A 27,399-nucleotide genomic window follows, 5' to 3' on the forward strand; every position below is an offset into this window, starting at 1 on the left:
CGTCTTCTTGGTGTTGAGGGCAGGGGTCCAACGCTGGTCCTGGAGTGCTGTCTTGGCAGGCTTTTGTTCCAGCCCAGCACTACCACATATTAGTTTAATTAGTTGGTAGGTATTGGGCTGGGACAAAGGCTGAGAAATATCCCTGAGATTTGAGGTAGTTGCTTGTGTGTGTGCTTGGAGGACACACATTTACAGCTATGGTCCTTGGGCACATCAATGTCTGCTGACCATGTAGGCTCAAGATGACGTTATAAAATCATTTCATTAGTCATTCCTAACTGCTGGTTTTGGTTTGGGAAAATCCGATCCTAGATCTGTGGCTAATTGTCAGGGGCAATTTATTACCTCGTAATACAAACAGGAATCTTCCTGATGCACTTTCCATCAATAGATGTCCCTTGAGGTCCCAGAGAAAAGTAGTGTTTGAATGCTAAGCTAGCAACTATCACAACATTGGTGTTAAATTTCTAACTGTAATATCAATAAGAACTGATCCAAAGATTTTTTTGGGGACTTCTCCAACATTTAATTTACTCCTTTTATACTTGTTTTTTGTTTGTTGCTTTTCTGTGAAAGAAATAAAACAAAGACAACTGAAAAGTTAACCCTACAAACTAGCAAGACATTTTCTCTTCATAAAACTTGCTAAATCAAAAAAAAATTAAACTCAGTCCACAAATTGTGACTGGAAGCAATGCATACATGTCCATTAAGTCTTTGTCTGAAGGTTGGGCAATCGACTTGCCCGGGAAAGGAGGGAGAAGAGGTTTAGATATCATAGGTAGTGAGGAGGGAAAGAGGTGACTCCCTCTATCCCAAACTCCCCACCGCAGTCTCAAAATGAAGGAATGGAAACCGGGGAAGAATGTAAACTAGGATTCAGCTGCTCCAACAGCCAACATCAGTGTCCTTGGTCCAGTCTGTCTTTCTGTGGGTTCATCCTGCTTCCACCAATACCATCGGCTCACTGCAATCCTGATTGGCTATGAAGGGGAGTGGGGGGCCGGGTCTGCTGCTGTGTCCTCGAAGCTCATTGGCTTTGGACAACACACCTCAATCGGAGGTGAGGTTCTAACAGAGTTCCAGAGTTGGTGTTTTTCAAGATCATGTCCTACAGCGTTCTCCTACACACTGACATCTAGGCTGTCTCTCAAATGACACCCTAGTCCCTATACAGTGCACTTCATTTGTCCATGTGGCTCTCGTCAAAAGTAGAGCACTGTATATGGAATAGGGTGTCTTTTGAGATAGCCTAGGTCTACTGGGCTAAAGACTACCACTATGGATGACCAGACAAACACCTTGGGGGAGCTAGCTATCGCTCTGGAATGGGGCCGTTTAAGGAGAGAGGCTCTACAGGCAGGTGGAGAAGTACCTCGATATGAAAACAAAATGGCATCAGTGAGGGGTGTTCATAGTGTTCTACTGTACAGGAAAGCCCTCTGTCCTTTCAGTGCAGATCTGTAGTGGGGGACATCCAATCCAGCGATAAGGGGAGGGGGGATAGCGACTGGGTGTGTGTTTGGTGGAGGAGGGGGAAGGGTGGGGCATCACACTGGCACTAGGGGAGGCGAAATGTCCAAAAGGGAGGGAACCCGGATAAAGGAGATGATACCTGCTGTACAGTCGTGCAATGAGTTATTCTTTGCAGCAAAAGTCTCTGTGTTCAATGTGTATGTGTAGGTGTACATGTGTCTGTAAAGCATAAAAAGGTCCAGTCAAACAAAGTTCAGTTCAGCTCAGCTCTCCATTCAGAAAAACTGCCAATTCTTTGTGCTGATCAGTCTGTCAGTTGAACGTAGAGGTGCTGCCACCCTCTGGCTGGACTGGTGATATCATAGCTGCTGCACGATGATGAGAGGGGGGAGATGGGGAACAGCTCTCAAAGCGGAGAGAGCGGCGGGGAGGGACGGATTTGAGAATAACTCCAGTGATAGAGAGATGGACAGTAAAGGAGAAAGGAAGGTGCTGAAGGGACAACACGACAGCACTGGTTTTGGTATTCTGGTTCTGGTCGGTCGGGGGGGAGGGGCTAGTAGAGGTCATGCAGGGGTTCGGAGGTGAAGGGTGACGAGGTCTTAACTCCCATAATGCATGGTGTTGCTAGGGATGGCCATGGGAGAGGCCATGGAGATGGCGGGTCCTCCCATGGTGAACTGGTTGGTGACGGGATAATGCTGCTGCTGCTGGTTAGAGCTGCTGCTGCTGCTAGGACCTGATTGGCCAGTAGAAGCTCCTGGAGTGAGGGGGAGAAAATGGGAAGGAGAGAGTGGGAAAGAGTGTTATCACCTTCCCTTGATTGGTTGTGGGCCAACTATGTCACACACTTCAGAATTCATCCCCTCCATTTACACAAATGATAGGCGTTTAGGGACCCCCCCCCCAGAAGTTTTGGTTTTGCACTAGAAATAATCAAAGCTCGGTGAAGAGTTCATTATTTAAATCAGGACCGAGTTTAGGAAACCCTTGTATAGTGTATAAAGAAACGTACCCTGGACGATTCCGGTGCTCATGATGGAGCCCATCCTGGAGTGGGTGTGATTCACTATCCCTGTGTTCACTGAGGGCGGGAACAGAGGAAATAGTGAGACTGTGTATTAACGCACACACAAACGTGCAAACACACACAGTCAGTCACACGGTCTGTGCTTGTCTTTCAGTCAGTCCATAGTATCCTACCGAGGGGGATGAGGTTGTTGTGGGACACCGTCGAGCCGCTGCCCATGACTGTACTGAGGTCATAGGCTGTAGGCATCCCTGAGAGAGAGAGAGAGATGAAAGGGTGAGCCGGGGAAGAGAGTGAGATGGGGAGGAGAGAGAACGAGAGAGATGGGGAGAGAAAGGGAGCGAAATGGGAGAAAAGCACAAGAGAAGCATAAGCATCCTTTCTCTCTCACACACCGTTTTCCCCTCAGAGAGAGCATGCATCCCCCATCTACCAGCTGCTCTGTTGGCCTGATCTATTCTGTGATATCCCTACAGTTTAGTAAGACATTTGGTGGTGATGCTGTATGGATGCTTTTGCCTGATGATGCTATCATGGGTCAGATTGTGTTTGTATCGTCTGTGTGTTTACCTGACACAGCACTGTTCTGCCTCATGCAGTGTGTGTGTGGGTATGTCCTCTGTGTGTGTGTGTGTCCTCTACCAGTGTCCTCTATGTGTGTGTATTTACCTGACACAGCCATGCCCTGGCTCATGCTGTAGGCCCCCCCAGTGTTCCACATGGTCTCAGAGGGGGAGGTGTAGTGCGACCCAGGAGGGGGTGTGGGGGTGCTGCCTGTGTACCTACAAAAACACACACATACACAACAACATACACGCCATGAGAGGGAGCTCCCCTTCCCCCCTCGTTATCCTGAATGGCACAGGCCGAGGGCAGCGGAACAGACCAACTCACCTGAAAAAGGGGTTCTTCAAGTCCAGGAGGTTGCTGGACTTGGAGCCTGTCTGGTCCACTTGGGCGACAATACTGATGTCGTAGCTTTGTCTGTGAGGAGGGAAGAGAGCCAGGGATTGGTATGGGAGGAGGTAAGAAGGGAGGTGGATAGATTAACACAGACAGACAGACAGGCACAGATTCAGCAAGCACACATCTCTAATAAACATATATACAGTGCTTTCGGAAGGTATTCAGACCCCTTGACGGTTTACACATTTTGTTATAGATTTTTTAAAATAAAATAAAAAATCTAAACACAATACCTCATAATGACATAGCAAAAACAAGACATTTTTCCTGATTTATATTATTAAAAAAAAAACTGAAATATGACATTTACATAAGTATTCAAATCCTTTACGAAGTACTTTGTTGAAGCACCTTTGGCAGCAATTATAGCCTAGCCAATTATAGCTGACAACATTGAGACAGCCTATAAGGAGGTCAGAGACCTGACCGTGCGGTGCAAGGAGAACAATCTCTCCCTCAATGTGATCAAGACAAAGGAGAGGATTGTGGACTACAGGAAAAGGAGGACTGAGCACACCCCCACTCTCATCGACGGGGCTGTAGTGGAGCAGGTTGAGAGCTTCATGTTCCTTGGCATCCACATCACCAAGAAACTAACATGGCCCAAGCACACCAAGGAAGTCGTGAAGAGGGCATGACTAAACCTATTCACTCTCAGGAGGCTGAAAAGATTTGGCATGGGTCCTCAGATCCTCAAAAGGTTCTACAAGCTGCACCATCGAGAGCATCCTGACGGGTTGCATCACTGCCTGGTATGGCAACTACTTGGCCTAAGACCGCAAAGCACTACAGAGGGTAGTGCGTACGGCCCAGTACATCACTGGTGTCAAGCTTCCTGCCATCCAGGATCTCTATACCAGGCTGTGTCAGAGGAAGGCCCTAAAAATGGTCAAAGACTCCTGCCACCCTAGTCAGACTGTTCTCTCGGCTACCGCATGGCAAGCGGTACCGAAGAGCCAAGTCTAGGTCCAAGATGCTTCTAAACAGCTTCTACCCCCAACCCATAAGACTCCTGAACAGCTAATAAAATGGCTACCCAGACTATTTGCACCCACCCCCTACACTGCTGCTAATCTCTGTTATTATCTATGCATAGTCACTTTAATAACTCTACCTATATGTACATATTACCTCAATTACCTTGACACTGGTTCCCCCACACATTGACTCTGTACCGGTACCCCCTGTATATAGCCATTGTTATTTACTGCTGCTCTTTAATTATTAGTTATTCTTATGTCATACTTTTTTATTGGTATTTTCTTAACTGCATTGTTGGTTAAGGGCTTGTAAGTATGCATTTCACAGTTCACCTGTTGAATTCGGCGCATGTGACAAATACAATTTGATATGATTTTCTGGTCTCTCCAGACATGTTTGATCGGTTTAAAGTCCGGACTCTGGCTGGGCACTCAAGGACATTGAGACTTTTCCCGAAGACACGCCTGCATTGTCTTGGCGGTGTGCTTAGAGTTGTTGTCCTGTTGGAAGGTGAACCTTCGCCCGAGTGCTCTAGAGCTGGTTTTCATCAAGGATCTCTGAACTTTGCTTTGTTCATTTTGCCTCGATTCTGACTGGTCTCCCAGTCCCTGCCTCTGAAAAACATCCCACAGCATGATGCTGCCACTACCATGCCTCATCGTAGGGATGGTGCCAGGTTTCCTCCAGATGTAACACTTGTCATTCGGACCAAAGAGGTCAATCTTGGTTTCATCAGACCCGAGAATATTGTTTCTTATGGTCTGAGTCTTTTAGGTGCCTTTTGGCAAACTCCAAGCGGGCTGTCAAGTGCATTTTAATGAGTGGCTTCCATCTGGCCACAACCATTAAGGCCTGATTGGTGGAGTGTTGCAGAGATGGTTGTCCTTCTGGAAGGTTCTTCCATCACAACAGATGAACTCTGGAGCTCTGTCAGAGTGACCACCGGGTTCTTGGTCACCTCCTTGACCAAGGCCCTTCTCCCCCGATTGCTCAGCTTGGCCGGGAGGGCAGCTCCAGTAAGAGTCTTGGTGTTTCCAAACTTCTTCCAATTTAAGAATGATGGAAATGTTTTGGTACCCTTCTCCAGATCTGTGCCTCGACACAATCCTGTCTCGGAGCTCTACGGACAATTCCTTCGACCCCATGGCTTGGTTTTTGCTATGACATACACTGTCAACTGTGGGACCTTATATAGACAGGTGTGTGCCATTTCCAAATAATGTCCAATCAATTGAATTTACCACAGGTGGACTCCAATCAAGTTGTAGTAACAGCTCAAGGATGATCAATGGAAACAGGATGCATCGGAGCTCAATTTCGAGTCTCATAGCAAAGGGTCTGAATACTTACGTAAATAAGGTAAGTTTATGTATTTAAAATACATTTGCAAACATTTCTACAAACTTGTTTTCGCTTTGTCGTTATGGGCTGGTGTGTGTAAATTGCTGAGGATTTTTGTTATTTAATACATTTTAGAGTAAGACTATAACTTAACAAAATTTAGATAGTCAATGGATCTGAATACTTTCCAAATGCACTGGGTAGCTCCAAAAGTATTGAGGCAGTGAGCTCCAAAAGTATTGAGGCAGTGAGCTCCAAAAGTATTGAGGCAGTGAGCTCCAAAAGTATTGAGGCAGTGAGCTCCAAAAGTATTGAGGCAGTGAGCTCCAAAAGTATTGAGGCAGTGAGCTCCAAAAGTATTGAGGCAGTGAGCTCCAAAAGTATTGAGGCAGTGAGCTCCAAAAGTATTGAGGCAGTGAGCTCCAAAAGTATTGAGGCAGTGAGCTCCAAAAGTATTGAGGCAGTGAGCTCCAAAAGTATTGAGGCAGTGAGCTCCAACAGTATTGAGGCAGTGAGCTCCAAAAGTATTGAGGCAGTGAGCTCCAAAAGTATTGAGGCAGTGAGCTCCAAAAGTATTGAGGCAGTGAGACATTTTGTTGTTTTGATACATGAGGTTGCAGACGCACATATCATCCACAACCCCCCACCCCCACCAAATGCTAACCTCCCCTGTTATTGTAGTGGGGAGAGGTTACCATGAGGTTACAGTGTAAACATGGAAGGAACCTTGACACTAACTTCTTCACTCATTATTTACGATTAATTCAGGATGTTATGTAATCATGGTAGCATCCACAGTATTTAGAAACATTATATTGTTATTTACTATAAAAGTGACTCAAAAATGACAAATTATTATTTACCATCAATTTCAATTGGGCACAAAATAATTGTAAACAATTTCTAAATGGTTCACCCATATGGATGAAAATACCCCCAGATTAAAGCTGACAGTCTGCACTTCATCCCCATAGGCATTGTATGAGGCAATTTTCTTTATAATTGTCGCTGTCCAAATACTTTTGGAGCTCACTGTATATCACCTACACACACATTCATTCAGAACTGTCATAATATAACACAAGCCTGGGTCTAGAGGTGAATGGCAACACACTAACACCAAAGCCTCCCCTCCCCAACAGACTCCCAGTAGATCCCTCTACAGTCTCTCACCTCTTGTTGGCGATGAGCAGCGCTGTGCCGGAAAGTGTGTCTCCTGCCTTGGTGAAGAGGGGTGACTGGAGCAGACAGCGGACCTGGTACCAGTGGGTCAGGGGCTCTGTGGGGGCTGTAGAGAGCCACACGGTCACCCTGCAGAGAGAGGGAGGGGGTTAGAGGTCATCCTACTCCAGTACAAGCATGGTCAGATATTCGGTAGGAACAGCCCTTTACAACTTATTGTGAAATGTTTCTATAGTGAATGTATTGTATTGTTTTTAAGTTGTAGCCGCTTTCTGTCTGTGTTTATTACAATGTCTGTGAGAAAAAACAAGTGATGAAAGAAAAAGGAAAGTGACAGTGTAGCTGTAGTCAGGATCCATGTAGGTCAGGAGTCCTGGATCAAGTGATTTTACTCCTGACCACACACACTTTAGCCCTGGTTAAGGCAGCTCAGGCCAACTTACATTGATCCCATGAACGCTACGTCGAACCAGAAGGCCAGGCCGTGCACCAGCCCTGAGTGCATCATATGGAACTTAAAGGGAATCTCTATCCTGAAAGAGAGAGCGAGAGAAGGGAAGAGAGAGGGAAAGAGAGAAAAGAGTGGGATAAGTGTCCATTTTTTGGACTTATAAATTAATGATATATACATACCCATTATGTCTTGAAGAATATAACTTATAAATACCTCATGAGCTTAGTTCAACTGCCGTACCCCATCAGAACCCAAAATATAAGTTTGTTTTAACTCCAATGTTTGGAAAACAAAGTAAATGTAAACAATATATATATATATATCATCAAAACAAAACTATAATTTAGATATCATGGATGGCCAGTCCTTGCATCCATAGCTCAGTCTATGAATTTGAGAGTGGTTACATTTCTCCAGCTCCATCCCTCAGCTTTTTACATAAAGAAGGGCGGGGAATTCGCTTTTTTATTGTTTCAACTGCTGATTGCTGTTTTAAGGTTATTTTTAGACACTAGAAGGAATTATGTAGTATTTTTGCTGATGTAGAAAATTCAAAATCGGAAGTAGCCCCATATTGGAGAAGTAGGACATCCATACATTCAGTAACATGTATCTACGCATCTCAATTCTCAACTCAATCTATGAATAACAATTCAATAATAAATATATGAGGGAATAACAGACACAGACAGACGGCACACAGACCTGTACAAATCCTCCTCTTTGGCCTCCAGGAAGTTGACTGTGTATTTGACAGACTTGGCCATCAAGATACGGATATCAAATGTGTCCTGAGGTGGGGGGGAGACGGGGAAGAGGGAAGCAAGAGTATCCAGGTAAGTCCCAGTGAGGTAGAAATGTTTTATGGCAGCGCATTGGCTAGAGTGGGTACGGAGACGGTCTATGCCTTAATTTAATGATCTAGAACAGAGGCTGTACCCAGAACCAGGCCCTCCGGCTGGGCCTGGCTCTCCCAGCAGAGTGACAGAGGAGCAGACACAGAGGAGGCCTACCCAGCTGACTACCGCTGGAAAATGATGTGTGTGTGTCGGTGTGTGTGGTGTGTCGCTGTGTGTGATAAAAGGGTTGAGATTAATTCAATGACTACCCCTTATGAGCAGTGATAGTACTGTTGAAACCTCACTGTTGGTTCTGTGGTGTTAGACTGGGGGAGCTGGACTGGGCGAAAAGATTGGGATCCTAAATGCAGACCGCATCTAACTTATTTATCCCAGCCGTCATGACACACAGTGTGACGGTGGTATCTTCTACCACAAACACACACTCCCATACAGTCCATCTCCTATCCTGCATCAGCGCTTGCCCATAAACACACACACCTCATGTACCACCCTTACACATAAACACACACACAGGCCAGTCCGTACTATGCAACCCAATTTTCCACAAACAACTCTTGTCCCCACATACCCCCTGACTATTTCAGGCCTTAAACACCCCTCCCATATACATTTCCTAGTTAACCGCCCCCCTGCACCCCAATCATCTGGGGGGGGGGGGGATCGCTTCAACCGACACAGTGTGGAGCAGGCAATGTCAGAAGATAGGTGTTCAAGAGTCTGACATACAACTGAGAATTCTACGTACCACAATGGGCTGGCGAAAGTACTCATCCACCGCTGCTCCTCGCAGGGCTGAGAGGTCCACACCATGGAAGGAAGGCTGGTACCTGAATGAGGGAGTGAGAGAGAATCATCATCAACTCAATCCCATCAACTACAGCAGCCCAATGAAAAGTGACTGATATCTCTGTACATTCACTGCTTCTACTCCCAGAGCTTCTTCTCTTGCCATTTCCCCCTCTGTCCCTCCAACCACATCCTCCCTCCCCCCTACTCCCCGTTTCTCTCACCCCCTCCCCCCTACTCCCCGTTTCTCTCACCCCCTCCCCCCTACTCCCGTTTCTCTCACCCCCTCCCCCCCTACTCCCCGTTTCTCATCCCCCTCCCCATCCTACTCCCCGTTTCTCTCACCCCCCTCCCCTCCTACTCCCCGTTTCTCTCACCCCCCCTCCCCTCCTACTCCCCGTTTCTCTCACCCCCTCCCCTCCTACTCCCCGTTTCTCTCACCCCCCCCCTCCTACTCCCCGTTTCTCTCACCCCCTCCCCTCCTACTCCCCGTTTCTCTCACCCCCTCCCCTCCTACTCCCCGTTTCTCTCACCCCCCTCCCCTCCTACTCCCCGTTTCTCTCACCCCCTCCCCTCCTACTCCCCGTTTCTCTCACCCCCTCCCCTCCTACTCCCGTTTCTCTCACCCCCTCCCCTCCTACTCCCCGTTTCTCTCACCCCCCCCTCCCCTCCTACTCCCCGTTTCTCTCACCCCCCTCCCCTCCTACTCCCCGTTTCTCTCACCCCCTCCCCTCCTACTCCCCGTTTCTCTCACCCCCTCCCCTCCTACTCCCCGTTTCTCTCACCCCCTCCCCTCCTACTCCCCGTTTCTCTCACCCCCTCCCCTCCTACTCCCCGTTTCTCTCACCCCCCCTCCCCTCCTACTCCCCGTTTCTCTCACCCCCTCCCCTCCTACTCCCCGTTTCTCTCACCCCCTCCCCTCCTACTCCCCGTTTCTCTCACCCCCTCCCCTCCTACTCCCCGTTTCTCTCACCCCCTCCCCTCCTACTCCCCATTTCTCTCACCCCCTCCCCTCCTACTCCCCGTTTCTCTCATCCCCCTCCCCTCCTACTCCCCGTTTCTCTCATCCCCCTCCCCTCCTACTCCCCGTTTCTCTCATCCCCCTCCCCTCCTACTCCCCGTTTCTCTCATCCCCCTCCCCTCCTACTCCCCGTTTCTCTCATCCCCCTCCCCTCCTACTCCCCGTTTCTCTCATCCCCCTCCCCTCCTACTCCCCGTTTCTCTCATCCCCCTCCCCTCCTACTCCCCGTTTCTCTCCCCCTCCCCATCCTACTCCCCGTTTCTCTCCTCCCTCCCCATCCTACTCCCCATCCTACTCCCAGTTTCTCTCCTCCCCCCCTCCTACTCCCCGTTTCTCTCCTCCCTCCCCTCCTACACCCCGTTTCTCTCCTCCCTCCCCTCCTACTCACCAGAAGTTGGCCTTGGTGAACTGCTCCATGTAGAGCTGTTCGTCTGTGAAGGGGGCCAGGTGCACGTCACCGATGGTGGGGAACATTTTACCTGCGACACACATGGAAGTCAGTTAATGATGGTACAATCACCAGTGGTTAGTCATGATGAATATGTCTCTCAGTTTTAAAATGTAGACTTTAATATTATTTACTGCTTGGGCTTCAAAATAATCTTCAGACCTTTTCTCCCTTTCTCCTTCCCTCCCACTCTACCCCTTTCTATGCTCTCCCTCCAACCTTCCCTCTGTCTCACCACTAGGCTTGAGGAACTTCTTGGCGTGGAGGTAGCTCTCCAGCATCCTCTCGTTGAAGAGCATGTAGCCCATGGGCTCTGAGATGATGATGTCCACCTGCTCAGGTAGCGTAACCTCCTCTACTTTACCAGGGATCACCACCACACGGTCCCCCAGACGGTTAGTGTTCACTAGGACCTAGTGGAGGGGACACCAGAGGGTTAAGAGTTCACCCAGAACTAGTAGAAGGGACATCAGAGGGTTAGAGTTCACCCGGACCTAGTGGAGGGGACACCAGAGGGTTAGAGGTCACCCGGACCTAGTGGAGGGTTAGTGTGTGTGTGTATTAGAGTGAGAGTGATACATCTGCCAGATTTATGGCTACATAGCATGTCAAGAAGAGGATAGGGTTTGAGCAGGGGTGGCAAACTTTTCAGCTCGAGGGCTTTGATTAGTTTGTCAAAATCAATTTGCGGGGCAGAAAAAGTGCAGTTAATTGGAAATATATAGGTCAATTAATTGACATAGTTTAGTGTGTCTGTTACCTCTGCATGCTGGGCCATGGTGCTGGCCTCCACAGCGTAGACCTTCCTGGCCCCAGCCTGAGCAGCAAAGAATGACAGAATCCCTGAACCACAGCCCACATCCAACACCACCTAGAGAGAGAGAGGGGAATGAACTCTAATTCTTCCCTGATAAAGACATCAATGAAATCCAGCAGTGTCTACTGCCCAAACCAATTAAACAACAGTTTAGTTTCAAATACAGCAAAGGACTCAATTCAGAACAAGCTATATTTAAGTCCCAGGACAGTGCATCAGTACCTTGTCCTTGAAGTCAGTGTGGTTCTGGAGGATGGCCCTCTGATAGGTCCCTGTCCTGACGTAGTCCTGCATCATGTTCTGCTGCTGGGAGAGGTAGCCATAGAACTGGAGGAGCGAAGGAGAGAGAGAGAACAAGGGAGTGAGAGGAAAATAAAGTGACAGAAGAGCTTATTTTTCATGAGGTGTTTTAATATTGTCCCTGAGCTAATAAAGGTTGGAATAAATGATTTATTGCAATGCATGGCAGATTCTGCGTGTGCACCTGGAAGTACTGTACTGCGGATGATTCCTCTGTCCTGTCGCTGAAGACCGACTGCTCTCCACTGTGGCCGCGGCAGTTCTTCAGGAGGTTATAGAACGATGAGAACTCTGAGGAGATCGTCATAACACGTTATAAGCAGGACAAATCAGACATAAGTTATAAATGGTCTTAAGCCAGTCATAATGGGGAGAAATCAAACAAACAATAATAATAGCCAATTATAACAGTTCACAAGGATGACAGAGACAAGACAAGTATGAGAAACAATAAGAATCTCTTTATGAGGACAGGAACATGTGCACTAGGACAGGGAGTCAAAGACACAGACACACAGGACAGAGGGTCAATGACAGAGACAGATATAGCCTACTGGCAGGCACTCAAAGACAGACAGAAAAAACAGACAGACAATGACAGCATTCTCTGAGAAAGAGTGGCGTTGGTTGCCGGGGGTTAGCTACCTGCAGGTGAGGTGAACTGTAGCAGGACGCTGTTACAGCCCAGCGTGATGATGAACGACTGTTTCCCCACGCGACTGCACTCTGTGTCCCTGGAGACCGAACACTTGAACACACATGTCTCCTCTGCTGTGAGAGGAGTCATACAATAGTTAGGGCCCAGCACCACCCCTACAACAAGTCATTCGTCGAATAAGTGTGGCACAGGAGTACGTGGCTTACCGTAGGTCACACAACATGAAGAACAACATGCTAACAGAACTGGCCTGATCACACACAGCGCTTTATTGACTCAATTAGCATTAAAGCATCTCAACCATAGCAGCAAGCAAAGAGCTATTTTTAACCTCCTTTAGCCGAGGGAAAGTGAGTAATTTCTTCTATTGAAGCTATTTCACACACACTCCTGGATGATTAAGATGACAGTTTTAAAGACTGGATTTGTGAAAGCAATATATTGGCAAGGTAGGTCTAGTGCTGTGCCCACATGGCAGTGAGATAATCTGTGGTTTAATCCAGCAGTTGTGATGGGATTAAGACTAGCGATGTTACTTAGATTAGCCAGATGCAGGATGTTTTATTAACAGACCAAACTAGCGACTGACACCGGATTAACCTGCGATAAATATGAGAGCCGGAGTGTGTGTGTTGCTTAACAAGTGTGTGTTCGATGCAAGGGCTGAGAGATAGAGTGCATGCTTTAAAATATGTAGGCTACAACCATCTCCCTCCACTAGACCTGGCCTGTCTACAAGGCCCGCAGCTGAACATTGTGGTAAACGACCATGACAGATGGGGGACAAGGACTGTCACTATAGACATGTTACAGATATGGAACAACCAGATGACAGTCATGTCAATGTTCTAACAGGATAATGTCAGGTCATAATAGACACTTGTCAAAGTGAAGAGCAAAATTGTGCTATTTTTGCTGGGCCAAGGCATTGCCCCTCATGGACAATGTAAATACCCATTCCAGCACGATACAGACATTACTAGTGTGCTGTGTTTGATTGAGGTGCTTTTGTGTCTATAATAAAGCAGAAATAAAATGATTGTGTGGCAAGACACTGAGGTTATTTTTCCAAGTGGAAAACATAAAATTTGTCAGATTACTTTAGACTCAGTCGTGCTGCTCTATGTAGCAATTCAATCGGGAGTTCATTCCTGCCTGGTGTGGAAACATTTATCTTCCATCATCATGGGAATGTTGTAAGAGGAAACGGTTGTTGGGCCTATGGACCGGACCAGGCAATCAAACATATCAGAAAACGTTGATAGGACACCTTAAAAAACACCCTGCCACACATACATGTCTACTTTCCCCACAGCCCAAGCTTGACTGTATCAAAACTAGGGACATCGCGGCTTCTTGAAAGGGACATCCCATCTGTGCCTCACAGTGTAACAAAAGATGCAAGCGCTCAGCGCGAGCACACAAGTGATCGACAGGGGAGTAGGGAGGTGGGGGACTAGCTGGCTATTGTTCAGGGGAGAACAAAGATGAATAACTAATACGAGCCTAGTTTAGCTCATCGAAACACAAAGACCCATATTTTGTCTTTTAAAAAAACGATTTCGTTTATCGATATTTATTCACTCAGCTAGGCATCTACAGTAGATTAGATTACCATAAAGTAGCACGCGCGAACCATCGGGGTTAGCTTGCTCGTTTGCACCGCTACTAGTATGATCTGTGCGCAAAGACGACGATGTTCCGAAACACAACACACTTTTAAGTTACCCATCTCAAAGGGTCAAATGTTATCTTGCTTTATCATAACTATCTAACTAGCTAATAAAGAGGTCAATGCTCATATGACGCAGTTTGTTTTAACTGTTAGAACTCTGTGGCATTAAGGGAAAACCATTGCGTAGCTTATTGTGGCAAAAATGAAAGAGCACGTTAACATGTCAATTAGCTTTGGCCATCTGCGTCAATGTGTAGCGAGCTGAAATGCAATCATTGAAATGCAATCTGGCGCTAAATTGTTAGCAAGTTGATATTAGTAAACAGGGTAGGTATCTAATGTGCTTGGTCACACTTAGCTTGCTGTCCTGGAAACGTCTCGTGTGAGCTAAAACTGACTACTTCGCATTAAATTAATACTTTAAAGAATATTCCTCAAGACAAATAGACAGGTAAGAAAAAACGTGGTCCACAAGCCACGAAATGAGCGCAGTAAGCTTGCTAAAGCTAACCACCTATAGTTAGCTAAGCTACCAGCAGTGCGCTGTCGTGGTGCTGGAGAAGTAACCTTAGCTAACTAAGTTATGTTAGCTAGCTAGCTAATAGCGATAAGCGAAAACAACAGTCCACATTACGTTGGATTCTATAGGTGGAACCAGTCGGTTTTGAAGTGGAACCCGCACACACGTGCAAGACCAGGCACTCGCATCGGTTAGCTAGCTATCTTTTTAGCATTTAGCTCTGGCTAGTTAGCCAGGGTAATGTCAGTTAACAAGGAGCCCAGGCCGAACCGGGGTATGGAAGAGCTGTCTCAAGTCCACTCACCGTTGGAGAGGTTGATCAGGGCCGCGTCCTGTGTGGCTTTCACCTCCAGTCGTAGAGGCTGCTGCTCGGAGTGACGCTGTATTTCTCCGTTTGCGTCTCCGATAGAGAGGAGCCGCACGCCGGGAAACACCGACACCGCCATCTTCGATCTGTGGGAAGAGACAGCTCACTGTGGCCTCACATCCAGCGTTGGACGTGCACTCACGACAGGAAACGGGATACACACAGCTCTACCGCCACTCTGTGGCCGAGAGGCAAACTGCTTAGTGCAAATACAGTAGACTGCACTGACTTCTGTTGTCACTGCTGTACACTTTCAGCAAAGACAGTATAGTTAGTTGGACAGAGAGAAATAGGGGATCTTGAATAATCATTTGAATTAAATAAAAATGTCAGACTGTCAGCCAGGCTGCGTTTCGTATCCTGGTCTGTTAAATCTGTGTGAATAATATTGGTTCTGCTGTGTAACATGTCATGCAGCAAGTACCAAAACCTACAACTTTGGGCAGTGGCTAAATACAGTTTATCTGGCAGACTATTGGCAAATATGCACTGGTATTACTTGAGCAACATTCTATGTGACAGGGATGAGCAAGTCTGGTCCACGGGGGCCTGAGTGCATGTCTGTTGTCTTTTGTTCTCTCCAAATCAGCATCTGATTTATAAACCAGGTATGGCATCAGTGGATTAATTAAGTGCCAGGCGAAAGAGAAAAGCAGCAGACACTCAGGTCCCTGCAGGACAGGAGTTGCCTACGCCTGATACTCTTGTGTGTTCTGGCCAGTCAGCTTAAGGGGGCCACTCTTAACAAACTCCTTGATAAAACATGAGACTGAAGGAGATGTTGAAGGTGAAATTATACATTTTATTAAATGTTTCAGTCAATACATGTCACGGTACCATTCTAAGACAAATACACACAAAAGAAACGTTAAGGCACAACAGGATGACAGTGTTTTCCACATGTATGAATTCATCCACCAGAGCATTTCAGTGACTAATATTTGTAAAAAGAGGTGCTCTGCTTTCCCCATGCATTATGGACACTGTAATCCTCAAAGGTTCTCTGTTCACTTTATTATAACGTCAGAGGAATTCAGAGCTCAGTCTCTGTCACCATAGTGAAAAGAGCTTGCGTTCCTCCATCTCCTTTCCTGCATGGCCACTGATTTGAAAGGACTTGGTAGGCAAGACTAATAGTACTGTGAAAATCTATGTAGGCCTAGTCCTTTCACCTATCAGTGGTCAAATCTATGTAGGCCTAGTCCTTTCACCTATCAGTGGTCAAATCTATGTAGGCCTAGTCCTTTCACCTATCAGTGGTCAAATCTATGTAGGCCTAGTCCTTTCACCTATCAGTGGTCAAATCTATGTAGGCCTAGTCCTTTCACCTATCAGTGGTCAAGTCTATGTAGGCCTAGTCCTTTCACCTATCAGTGGTCAAATCTATGTAGGCCTAGTCCTTTTACCTATCAGTGGTCAAATCTATGTAGGCCTAGTCCTTTCACCTATCAGTGGTCATGTCTATGTAGGCCTAGTCCTTTCACCTATCAGTGGTCAAGTCTATGTAGGCCTAGTCCTTTCACCTATCAGTGGTCAAGTCTATGTAGGCCTAGTCCTTTCACCTATCAGTGGTCAAATCTATGTAGGCCTAGTCCTTTCACCTATCAGTGGTCAAATCTATGTAGGCCTAGTCCTTTCACCTATCAGTGGTCAAATCTATGTAGGCCTAGTCCTTTCACCTATCAGTGGTCAAATCTATGTGGTCAAGTCTATGTAGGCCTAGTCCTTTCACCTATCAGTGGTCAAATCTATGTAGGCCTAGTCCTTTCACCTATCAGTGGTCAAATCTATGTAGGCCTAGTCCTTTCACCTATCAGTGGTCAAATCTATGTAGGCCTAGTCCTTTCACCTATCAGTGGTCAAGTCTATGTAGGCCTAGTCCTTTCACCTATCAGTGGTCAAGTCTATGTAGGCCTAGTCCTTTCACCTATCAGTGGTCAAGTCTGAGGACATTATTGAAGACATGTTTCTGGGTATTGGAACATGTTGATGGGCTGTTCTCCAGTTTTTAGCAACACTTCATGTTGTAATAAGAACACAGTATGGTTCCTAAACATGACTCATTCTCTGGTGTTGTTTTTCAACTTCTTCAGGTCCTCTTTAAGTGTTTCTGATTAATCAAGTGGGAAAGTAAATGCAGATTTAGGCCTCAACAGGTCTCGTGTTAAAATCGGGGCATTTAAATTACCAGAGGTTTGGCACATACTAAGGCACATTAGTTTGAAGCAGTACGCAAAGAGTAAAAGGTAAAAGGGGTGGGGAACCCGAAAAAGGACTTTAAACCATTTAGAATGTGTCCTTACTTTAACTTAGATGCACCAATGGAGTAGCAGTCTCCTTCCACTGTGTGTCCTGAGATCAGGCTTATTTATAATGATGATACACAGCAATTATACTTATCTATAGTGTCAGTACAGTAATCCTAATATTCTTGTTATGATCCTTCATATCATTATTCTGATGTTGACTGAGCAACACCACAAAACCAGCATTGAAACAGATCTGTTCCATGACCTGAGTTTGAGATCTCTATATGCCAACACCCATAAGAAACCTCTAACATCTGAGTCACTCTTTTCAAGACATAGTAACACCATTTTCTTTTGAATTCAATTTTGCATCACAGTGGTTTAACTGTCAACTGAGGATCTTAACAGTGTAGTCGAGTGTTTAACACATGAGAATGCGTGCAAAATATCTGTCAAAAGACTAAATTCTCTTGAGGCTCATGGAGTCACCACACTTTTAGCAGAGAATCATAAATGACACTTATTGAAATGGTTCACAATTTCATCTGACAAAAATCACAGTGACAGTGTTAAGGCGAATTTGTGTGGAACTTTGCATTGTGTTTGCAACCAACTGAGCACCATTTTGAAAAACAAGCTCTGAGATCAAACTTGGGTGTAATATCTTGTAGTGTGTTGAACATAGCTTCACAACATTGACACGGTAGGCTATACTCATGTAATGGCACTGGGTCAACCACTTTAAAAGACTCACCAACAACAATGTGTAAAACCTAATACAGTTCAATTTCACTTTGAGTAAAATAAAAGTAACAAAAGGTAGAGACTACAGGGAGAGACTGCCATATTTATACTTTGAGGAGTGCTTTCATTCTAATGATCTCAATACAGAAAGGACTGCAAATTTGATCCTTATTGAGCTGTAGAACAGAACAGAACACATGTCAAAACTCACTCAGCATAGGGTTAATGCCTGTGATTGTGTTCTGGCCTTGAGGTCTTCAGTGACGACGTGGTGGGGAAGGGTGTAGGAGACGCCAAGGGGCTTGGAATTGAAAGGCATCCTTGGGGAATGTTCAGACGTGTTTTACAAGCCTCCATCATCACCATCGCCTGCGGTGAGAAAGCAGTCCGATCAGATCACTGGCACAGGAGTTAGATGAGATATGGCTGCTATTGGTTACATTCTCTTTGTAACAATCAAAGCCAGAAGGGTCAAAGGTTAGCAAACAGAGAGAGAAAAGGAGAGTGAGGAACAGGTAGAGGGAAGGTAGAGAAAGAAAGCAGGACAGAAAGAGACAGAGAGTGAGAGAGAGAGAGAGAGTGTGTGTGTCCATGCACGTGTGTGTGTGAGAGAAAGAGACAGAAGAGAGAGAAGAGAGAGAGAGTTAGTTGAAGCCTACTCTACCACATCAGACTGTCATCTCACCTCAGAAGAGGGCGCAGGACTTGGGGGGTCTGAAGGGGTTGTCGCTGGAGGGCACCCCCATGAGGAGAGGGTCTTTATGGGCGTTCTGCAGGCAGAAGGTCTTCAGGTCCGCTGCTGCCTGGGACACCTGAGAGTGGAAACAGACACTGTCAGTTCCATTATACTTTAATTCTGTGTCATAAAGGCTACATAAGACTGCTGTAAAGATGACATATCAATGTCATAGGCATTCATGAGAACGAGTCATCATTGACAGTGACAGCATTTTCTATAAAGAAGTTCCAAGTAAATTGAGCTCAATCCTGCTCTACTTAGCTTCTACTTGTTTTACCTCAGCTTTTCAAGAGAGACCTGGTCCACACATCAATAAATAGAGGGGCCAACACTTTCACTCTGCCACAATACTCCTACTGATACTCAGTTTAATGAACCTAAAGTAATATGCTCCAAGCTCACACTGTGAGAGAAACTGAGCAATGATCAGCTATTTCCCTAAAGTCCCTACCTAGGACTTGACTCAGCAATAGCATAATGATCTGGTACTTTACTAGAGGGTTGTTTCATGGATGAAGTCTATAACAGTTGTCATAACATTGTAAAAACATTGTCCCCATTAACACAAGATGGCACTCCGAGCTGACAAGGTACAACTCTGTCGTTCTGCCCCTGAACAGGCAGTTAACCCACTGTTCCTAGGCCGTCATTGAAAATAAGAATTTGTTCTTAACTGACTTGCGTAGTTAAATAAAGGTAAAATAAAATAAAAAATATATAAAAAATGGCACTTTAGGACCAAGTCACAAATGGGCTATGCATTGAGTTTATTATTTATCTAGTTAGTTGATAATATGGTATAAACGTATGTCATAAGCTATAGATAAAATCCTATATTTTTTCTGCATTCTCATATGCCCTTCAAAGCACAGTATGCTTGAGTGCTACAGGGTGGTTTAAGGTGTGCGGACTAATCTGGCTTTCTCCTCTAAAAGGAGTAATTTGGCCAACAATCGCACTACTGTCACAGCCACAATCAACAAAGGCCACCACTGTGCTGCACCATTCGCGGAAACTAACCTACGAGCTGTTTGCTTTCTCCGGACAACACAGCCTACTGCAGGAAATCTTCATATTTCACACGATTAACTTAGAGCACAATTAACAGCACGTCGTTAACTTCTAAATATATCATAAATACATCCATTCAAAACGGCGTTAAACTAAGTGAAGAGCTGAGGAGTAGCCTAGACTTGCCATAACACCTATGCATACAGCCATACTAGAACCGCTTTATAATCTGACGTTTTTCTTTCGGTAACATGACAGGTGAAAGGCGGCGCTCGATTGAGAAAGTAAATTTACGGGCTACTCCGTTAGTCTACGGGACAGCCTGCAGTTTGTTACAATTCTGCAAACAGATGGCATAGTTCCAGTGGAACAGCATTTTGTAACTAATAACGCGATGCTTCCCATAAAATAGTCAAACTTGACATAATATATAGCTTTTCAATAGTTACCAAAGGGCCATGTTGACAATTCAGCCAGTCACACCAAATGCAGAACAGTTTTTGATCAGTCTTTCTGAATGTAATGTCTTTACCTTGATCCTGCGAACACTCGCCTCTAGGCGAAGTTGTTTTACCACCTTCTGAGCGATAACCAAGTTGCTGCTGTTTGCGCTGTTATTCGACATGTCTGCGAGGTCTGTCCAACGGCCAAGTGAAAGTGTCCAGCTATCACTTGAAAGAACGAGATTTTCTGATGAGGCCGCTGCGACTCAAGTGCTCCCCCTCTCTCTGAAAAAACGCACCGCTTTTTTTGCGCAATGTTCTCCCCACTGCTTTCAGAATGGCCCCTAAATTAAAGATGGTTATCAGTAGAGGCACTTATGTGTACATGTAAAAAACAACAACATAATAATAATAGATCAGTCAGTTAAACAAATGAATGGGCTATTTTCTGAAAATTAAATGTTCCTTTGGGTTTTATATTGTGTCGCCAATAATACACTGGTTTCTAGGCCTACAGTAGGCTATGGTGAAGTAAATCAAAGGAAACGTATTTTATTAGAATGGTCTTGGCGCTGTTTTGTATAAAGATACTTTTTTCTAAACAACCCCAGAACCACGAGGATATCATCAGCGAAATACAGTCTCGTCATGTGCTCCTTTTTAAAAATGTTTATTTATAGAGACCCCCATCTACAATGTCACGAGTTTTGGCTCTTCAACACACATTTCTATATTTTAATGACATTTAATTTTAAACTTTTATCGTCACATTATTATTCAATAGTATAATTATTTATATAACAAGTAGGCTTTTGTATTTTAAAAATAGTCGGTATCTGAAAACTATCAAGGCAACGATAAGCAATACTGTAGTATTCTGTTAGTGGATTATTGCACCATTGCCATCTAGCGCCGTCATATTCGAGGCTGTAAACACAAACTCGTCACATGACAGAGGAGTATTGCTCAGCCACTTCAGGAACAGTTCGACGCTCAAATTAGAATTGTTTCCGGTTAAATTGGGGTCAAACAAAGGGGATTGCACATTACAAGACATCACAATGCTTATACGAGTAAGTATTTGAGATAAAGAGTGAAAACTTATTTTGGAAATGCATCGTTTGTGTTGTAAACTATATAGATTACAATGTGCAAATGTTTATTAGCTGTCTCAGCGGTGTATTCTCGAATCAGATGAATAGTATGCATCATGCACCTGCGAGGATTAAAGCTAGCTGGCTAGCCACACTTGTGTAACTTGACCAAAATTGTGTAGCTAACCTAACTCATTCCCATCTCCAGCTAGCTAAATTTAATGACTATTTTTTTTTAAGGAAACCACTGTCAACATTTTCCTAACTGTTAATGTGAAATCATGAGTAACTAGTATTTCCTAAAGTGTGTGTAATGTTCAGAGTTGATGTAAGATCATAATACATTTGATGGCGTTGTCTTGAACACACTTCAAGGGGCCAGAAAAAACCATGCTATCTCTGAATGTAACTTTAACATATCATTATTGAAATAACCTGCCTGAAACTTAAGTTAAGATTTTAGAGACAAATGTTAACTTTTTCTCTCTATCCCCATCTCTTAGAGGGTGTTACAATGTGGAGTGACAGCTTTAAAGTCACGCAGGACCATCCACCACAGTGCTCAATGGAGGAGTCCTCTCGTACCTATCGTTGTTGAGCAGACGGTAAGATAAGAATTGGAACCCCAACAGAGTTCTATGTAGGACTGCAACATTTCTATGCAACTTGATTCACTCTTGGTTTAGTTAGTAGTTTTCACCTGTCAGTTCATGGTCCTTGCTATTCTAGCTGCTTTCCAATGTTCAAAGATCTTCCTCTTTGTTCCCCTCATTCCTTTTCCTTGTCTTTCTCTTCTTTCCTAGGGTCGAGGAGAGCGTGCGTATGACATCTACTCTCGTCTTCTGAGGGAGAGAATCATCTGTGTAATGGGGCCGGTAAGTCTCACTGTGTATCATTGTCTGTGTAATGGGGCCGGTAAGTCTCACTGTGTATCACTGTCTGTGTAATGTGGCCGGTAAGTCTAGTTGTGTGTCACTGTCTAATTTGGCCTGTAATTCTAGCTGTGTGTCACTGTCGGTGTAATAGGGCCAGTAAGCCTGTGTGTGTAGTAGTTTGGGATTCAAAACCTACACCAGGAGACATTGGGTATGTTTACATGCACACTAATAATTCGATATGAAACTGATTATGGCAGTAAAGGTTGCTAGATGGAATCCTCGAGCTGACAAGGTAAATATATGTTGTTCTGCCCCTGAACAAGGCAGTTATCCCACTGTTCCTAGGCTGTCATAGTAAATAAGTATTTGTTATTAAGACTTGCCTAGTTAAATAAAAGGTATGAAAATAAATCAAATGTATACAACTTACTCTGCTTATCGGCGCAAGGTCATAATCGAAGTAAGCCCACACCGATTCAAACATCTGGATTTGAGTCTGCTGTTGCAGTTAAGATTAATTTGTTAATCTCTCTCCTCTCCCCCTGCCTTTTTTTCAGATTGATGACTCTGTGGCCAGTCTGGTTATTGCTCAACTACTCTTTCTGCAGTCAGAGAGCAACAACAAACCCATCCACATGTACATCAACAGTCCTGGTAAGAGAATAGGGGAGGAGAATAGAGGGGGACCTCCCACAAAGAGGAACAGATGGTGGTGCAGGGGATGGTTGGTGGAATAGGGATGGTTACTTTAAAAAGCATGTTTCTTGGAGGGGAAAGAGACCGAGAGAACACAAGTGACAGGTGGATCAGATGACAGTAATAGGAGATAAAGTGTGCAGTCAGAAACTCTTTTTACCTTGACTTCAAATGAACTTCATTAGGTTAAAGTTAAAGCTGAGATCCATGATAGGTGCAACAGCCCCAGGCGCATTTGTCATTGGTTTGAGGAAATGAGCATCCAGCATTGTGGTAGAAAAAAAAATCATACATACTTGGTTCTATTGTGCGTGCAATAATGTCAGATGGAAAAAAGTGTTTGTTTGAAGTAATGTCTTTGTTGTAATATCGCAAATCGACATGGCAGGTTCACCGCTATGGATTCCAGCTTTATGGAGAGATAGAAAAGTCTGGGAGAAGAGGAACATCGATGAACTAAATCCAACAAACCATTAATCCTGGTTCACTATGATGTTCCTCTCCTATCCTCTTTTCCCCCCCCCAGGCGGTGTTGTGACGGCAGGCCTAGCCATCTACGACACCATGCAGTACATCCTCAACCCAATCTCCACGTGGTGTGTGGGCCAGGCGGCCAGCATGGGCAGTCTTCTCCTGGCTTCGGGCACGGCCGGCATGAGGCACTCCCTGCCCAACGCCCGCATCATGGTGCACCAGCCCTCCGGAGGAGCCAGGGTAAGGATGGAAGGGGTAATGGGACTAGGGAGGCAGCAGGAATAGCTGGGGGGGACAGGTTGAAGTCCGGCAGGTAAGGGGATAAGGGGGGGGAGGAGGGGGGTTTAGAGAACCTGGTACAGATGTTGGTTGGTTGAGCTTGTGTTGCCATCAAAAGCCAGACCTGTGATTTGGCATGTAAATATGAGTTCAGTATTTTGACACGTCAGTTGCCTTCACATAACATCTGTCTTCTCTCTCCTGTGTGTTATTAGGGTCAGGCTACAGACATCGCCATTCAGGCTGAGGAGATCATGAAGCTAAAGAAACAGATCAATCAACTCTACGCTAAACACACTGGCCAGCTGTTGACACATATAGGTAAGTAGCTAAGGCATCCAGTTCAGTAGTCTGGCTTTAAGTCGCTGCAGGGTTTTTATTTCAGCTGCTCATAAAGATGAGGCAGAGACTAACACAATATGCGCAGAATTTGATTTGGTTGTTTAGCTCTGGGCAAAAGGCATCCAGGGGGGCGGGACGGTTTGATTAAATCGTTTAGTCTTATTTCAAATACCCGTAGGACCACACAGACCTGGGTTCAAACGCATGAAATTATACTTGTCTTGTGTTTTCTAATACGTGCCAGTACTTAAGTGTATTTCCAAACACATCCCAATATGCAACAGTAATATTCCAATAAAAAAATACTTCAAAATGTCTTAATATTGTCTGATGGAAAATGAACCATAGCCTCTGAGTCACATATGAATGAGTGACTCCTAACTAAATTCAAGCACTATTTCAAGGTTAAGTGATTTGATGATTGAGTCCTTCCTCACTCAAAGCACTTTGTAAGAGTGAACTCCCCTCAGCCACCAGCAATGTGTTGCATATTTTCACCAAAACTCGTAACCATACAATTATTCCCTTCTGTTTTCTTTCTCCCAGAGAGTGTGATGGAGAGAGATCGTTACATGAGCCCCATTGAGGCACAGGACTTTGGGATCATCGACCGAGTGCTGGTGCATCCTCCCCAGGCGGGCCAGGATGACCCAGAGCTGGTCCAGAAGGAGCCCCCTACCGCCATCTGCCCCTCGCCAGCCTCCACCACCGAGCAGAGCCCCCCCGGGACCAACCACCCCTCCTCATACAAACCCGAACCTTGACCTCAGACTACCAGGAAGCAGTCCTACACCAATCACAAGCCATCCTCTATCTTCTAAAGGCACTTCTGTAGATCGGAATGGATTGGACAGGTGCAAGCATATGCTGATGTCCCGTAAATCCAAATGTATTGGAGTGGATACTAATATGCGAGAAGTTACAGCGTAGCCTACCAGAGGGCAAAGCGGAGCTATTACTATATGGCTTATACCTGTCCAATCCTTCAATTTACAGAAGTGTTCTGGGTGGATAGGGGTCGGTTTGGAACAAAGGACCTGCATTGTATACCTTTGTGCTGGAGAAACCTCTGGGAGAGGAGGCAAAATGCAGCAGTATTAGAATATTTACATTTAAAAATATTTGCATTTAAGAATGATAATTTTTGACCAATCTCAGATTTGTACTGTCCCCCATAATATGCACACTGTATTTACCACAAACAAAGACTGCAGATCTCTACAGTGAAGGAAACAATATAGCCCCCATTTGTACAAGCCATGACACAATTGTGATGTTGATTTTCACGAACTGGAATAAAATACATTTTCTTTGAGTCACACACCCAACCTGGGCCTGTACTCATAAAGCATCTAAGAGTAGGAGTGTTGATCTAGGATCAGTTCCTCCTGTCCATGCAATCTTATTCATTGTGACAGACAAGGCAAATCGGATTCTAGATCAGCACTCCTACTCTTAATGCTTTACGAATACAGGCTCTGATGAAAAAACGGATTATTGTATTTAACGCGTGATGAGTCTGTAACAAGTAGTGTTTTGATTGCCTCAGTGATGAGATCAACTGAGCCATTTTCTTTTGCAATATACAGAAGTCAGAAGTTTACATACACCTTAGCCAAGAAGTGTACATACTCAATTAGTATTTGGTAGCATTGCCTTTAAATTGTTTAACTTGAGTCAAATGTTTTGGGTAGCCTTCCACAAGCTTCCCACAATAACTTGGGTAAATATTTGCCCATTCCTCCTGACAGAGCTGGTGTAACTGAGTCAGGTTTGTAGGTATTCTTGCTCGCACATGCTTTTTCAGTTCTGCCCACACATTTTCTATAGGATTGATATCAGGGCTTTGTGATGGCCATTCCAATACCTTGACTTTGTTGTCCTTAAGCTATTTTGCCACAACTTTGGAAGTATGCTTGGGGTCATTGTCCATTTGGAAGCCACATTTGCGACTAAGCTTTAACTTCCTGATGTCTTGATGTTGCTTCAATATATCCTCATGATGCCATCAATTTTGAGAAGTCCCTCCTGCAGCAAAGCACCCACACAACATGCTGCAACCCCCGTTCTTCACGGTTGGGATGGTGTTCTTCGGCTTGCAAGTTTCCCCCTTTTTCCTCCAAACATAACGATGGTCGTTATGGCCAAACGGTTCTATTTTTGTTTCATCAGGCCAGAGGACATTTCTCCAAGTGCAGTTGCAAACAGTAGTTTGACTTTTTTATGGAGGTTTTGGAGCAGTGGCTTCTTCCTTGCTGAGCGGTCTTTCAGGTTTTGTCGTCCGGTTTCCTCCAGCATCTTCACAAGGTCTTTTGCTGTTCTGGGATAGATTTGCACTTTTCACACCAAAGGACGTTCATCTCTAGGAGACAGAACGCGTCTCCTTCCTGAGCGGTATGGCAATTGCGTGGTGCCATGGTGTTTATACTTGCGTACTATTGTTTTTACAGATGAACGTGGTACCTTCAGCCATTTGGAAATTGCTCCCAAGGATGAACCAGACTTGTGGAGGTCTACAATTGTTTGAAGTCTCGGCTGATTTTCCCATGCTGTCAAACAAAGAGCAACTGAGTTTGAAGGCAGACCTTGAAATACATCCACAGGTACACCTCCAATTGACTCAAATTATGTCAATTAGCCTATCAAGCTTCTAAAGCCATGACAATTTTCTGGAATTTTCCAAGCTGTTTAAAGGCACAGTCAATTTAGTGTATGTAAACTTCTGACCCACTGGAATTGTGAAACAGTGAATTATAAGTGAAATAATGTGTAAATACCTTTTTGTAAAAATGACTTGTCATGCACAAAGTAGATGTCCTAACCGACTTGCCAAAACTATAGTTAACAATACTTTTTAATGACTCCAACCTAAGTGTATGTAAACTTCCGACTTCAACTGTACATGCGACTTGTGTAAGCCCAGAGTGCCTCACTGTCAGTGACTAAGGGGATTTTGGAGATAAAGCCTCTTGTAAGAGTGAGTTTTAATCAAGTCATGATGGAAATGTTTAAAGAGTGGGATTTTGTCTCAATGATATTGAAAAGTTTGTCAGTCACCTTAAATTCAAAAAGTAATTGAGTAAAGCACTAATAATGCAATGACTTGCAAAGAAAAGCAACATGCTGGGATGAGGGAGAATGGGGAAATAACAGTACAATTAACACTTAAAGTATAAGCCAACAAATATATTCATGTAAAGTAAGGTTTTATTAGTTAATGTCTACTGAACAAAACGTTTAAAAGCAAAAAACATCCACCACCTAATATCTCACACAGCGTCTAACAAAACCCAGTAAAATTGTTACATAAGACCGTTCTGTGAACCATACTAACCCCATGGTAAACAATGGGGGTCTTGTGCAACAGTGCTAAAAACCCTTTACCTCTCCAGACCCTGGCAGCCAGTGCATTTCAAAATCTGGGGAAACATTTCAATATAGTGGCTTCCACTCATCTATTCTGATCTGATGGGTCAAAGCAAGACGTGTGGAAGAAACAGGTTTAGACCATTGTGATGTAGCAATGAACACACATAACTGAAACCACACCCTGGGTGGATTGCAA

At 44.8% G+C, this 27,399-nt stretch overlaps 3 protein-coding genes across 6 annotated transcripts; 1 reads left to right on the forward strand and 2 right to left on the reverse strand.

The window, feature by feature from the left end:
- Positions 1-132: 132 nt before the first annotated feature.
- On the reverse strand, positions 133-15,039 carry LOC124015177 (histone-arginine methyltransferase CARM1). Of its 2 annotated transcripts, none has more exons than XM_046330183.1 (16): positions 14,823-15,039; positions 12,311-12,433; positions 11,850-11,956; positions 11,588-11,692; positions 11,309-11,419; positions 10,784-10,961; positions 10,489-10,579; positions 9,039-9,120; positions 8,136-8,221; positions 7,420-7,509; positions 6,968-7,105; positions 3,401-3,490; positions 3,176-3,288; positions 2,680-2,757; positions 2,492-2,560; positions 133-2,236 (listed from the first exon to the last, which is right to left on the reverse strand). In XM_046330183.1, exons 1-16 carry the CDS (start codon positions 14,962-14,964, stop codon positions 2,079-2,081), a joined length of 1,761 nt encoding a protein of 586 aa, XP_046186139.1. In that variant the 5' UTR covers positions 14,965-15,039; the 3' UTR covers positions 133-2,078. The 2 variants fall into 2 exon arrangements, with proteins under 2 accessions (XP_046186139.1, XP_046186138.1); XM_046330182.1 differs by having other exon boundaries at positions 12,311-12,436; positions 14,823-15,038.
- A 627-nt stretch (positions 15,040-15,666) lies between these two features.
- On the reverse strand, positions 15,667-20,342 carry LOC124015473 (guanine nucleotide-binding protein G(I)/G(S)/G(O) subunit gamma-5-like). Of its 3 annotated transcripts, none has more exons than XM_046330676.1 (4): positions 20,161-20,342; positions 18,564-18,690; positions 16,813-18,247; positions 15,667-16,057 (listed from the first exon to the last, which is right to left on the reverse strand). In XM_046330676.1, exons 1-2 carry the CDS (start codon positions 20,251-20,253, stop codon positions 18,565-18,567), a joined length of 219 nt encoding a protein of 72 aa, XP_046186632.1. In that variant the 5' UTR covers positions 20,254-20,342; the 3' UTR covers positions 15,667-16,057; positions 16,813-18,247; position 18,564. The 3 variants fall into 3 exon arrangements, with proteins under 3 accessions (XP_046186632.1, XP_046186630.1, XP_046186631.1); XM_046330674.1 differs by having other exon boundaries at positions 15,667-16,564; positions 16,657-18,247; XM_046330675.1 differs by having other exon boundaries at positions 15,667-16,564; positions 16,618-18,247.
- A 669-nt stretch (positions 20,343-21,011) lies between these two features.
- LOC124015471 (ATP-dependent Clp protease proteolytic subunit, mitochondrial-like) lies at positions 21,012-25,185 on the forward strand. Its single transcript, XM_046330673.1, has 7 exons — positions 21,012-21,144; positions 21,669-21,770; positions 21,969-22,040; positions 22,601-22,697; positions 23,266-23,453; positions 23,708-23,813; positions 24,381-25,185. The coding sequence occupies exons 1-7, from the start codon at positions 21,133-21,135 to the stop codon at positions 24,596-24,598; spliced, it is 795 nt and encodes a 264-aa protein (XP_046186629.1). The 5' UTR covers positions 21,012-21,132; the 3' UTR covers positions 24,599-25,185.
- The last annotated feature ends 2,214 nt before the right edge of the window (positions 25,186-27,399 follow it).

Source organism: Oncorhynchus gorbuscha, linkage group LG26 (assembly GCF_021184085.1).
Source record: "Oncorhynchus gorbuscha isolate QuinsamMale2020 ecotype Even-year linkage group LG26, OgorEven_v1.0, whole genome shotgun sequence".
Lineage (NCBI taxonomy): Eukaryota > Metazoa > Chordata > Actinopteri > Salmoniformes > Salmonidae > Oncorhynchus > Oncorhynchus gorbuscha.

Excerpts from the sequence above, each read along its gene's own strand:
- LOC124015177 (XM_046330182.1), bottom strand. The coding sequence starts at position 14,964 with ATGGCGGTGTCGGTGTTTCCCGGCGTGCGGCTCCTCTCTATCGGAGAC. Across the intron at positions 12,437-14,822 it reads CCTGATCAACCTCTCCAACG|CAGAGGAGACATGTGTGTTC; the intron begins GTGAGTGGACTT and ends CTCCTCTCACAG. Across the intron at positions 3,289-3,400 it reads TTGAAGAACCCCTTTTTCAG|GTACACAGGCAGCACCCCCA; the intron begins GTGAGTTGGTCT and ends GTGTTTTTGTAG.
- LOC124015473 (XM_046330676.1), bottom strand. The coding sequence starts at position 20,253 with ATGTCGAATAACAGCGCAAACAGCAGCAACTTGGTTATCGCTCAGAAG. Across the intron at positions 18,691-20,160 it reads CGAGTGTTCGCAGGATCAAG|GTGTCCCAGGCAGCAGCGGA; the intron begins GTAAAGACATTA and ends TTCCACTCTCAG.
- LOC124015471 (XM_046330673.1), top strand. Across the intron at positions 23,454-23,707 it reads AGCCCTCCGGAGGAGCCAGG|GGTCAGGCTACAGACATCGC; the intron begins GTAAGGATGGAA and ends GTGTGTTATTAG. Across the intron at positions 23,814-24,380 it reads CCAGCTGTTGACACATATAG|AGAGTGTGATGGAGAGAGAT; the intron begins GTAAGTAGCTAA and ends TCTTTCTCCCAG.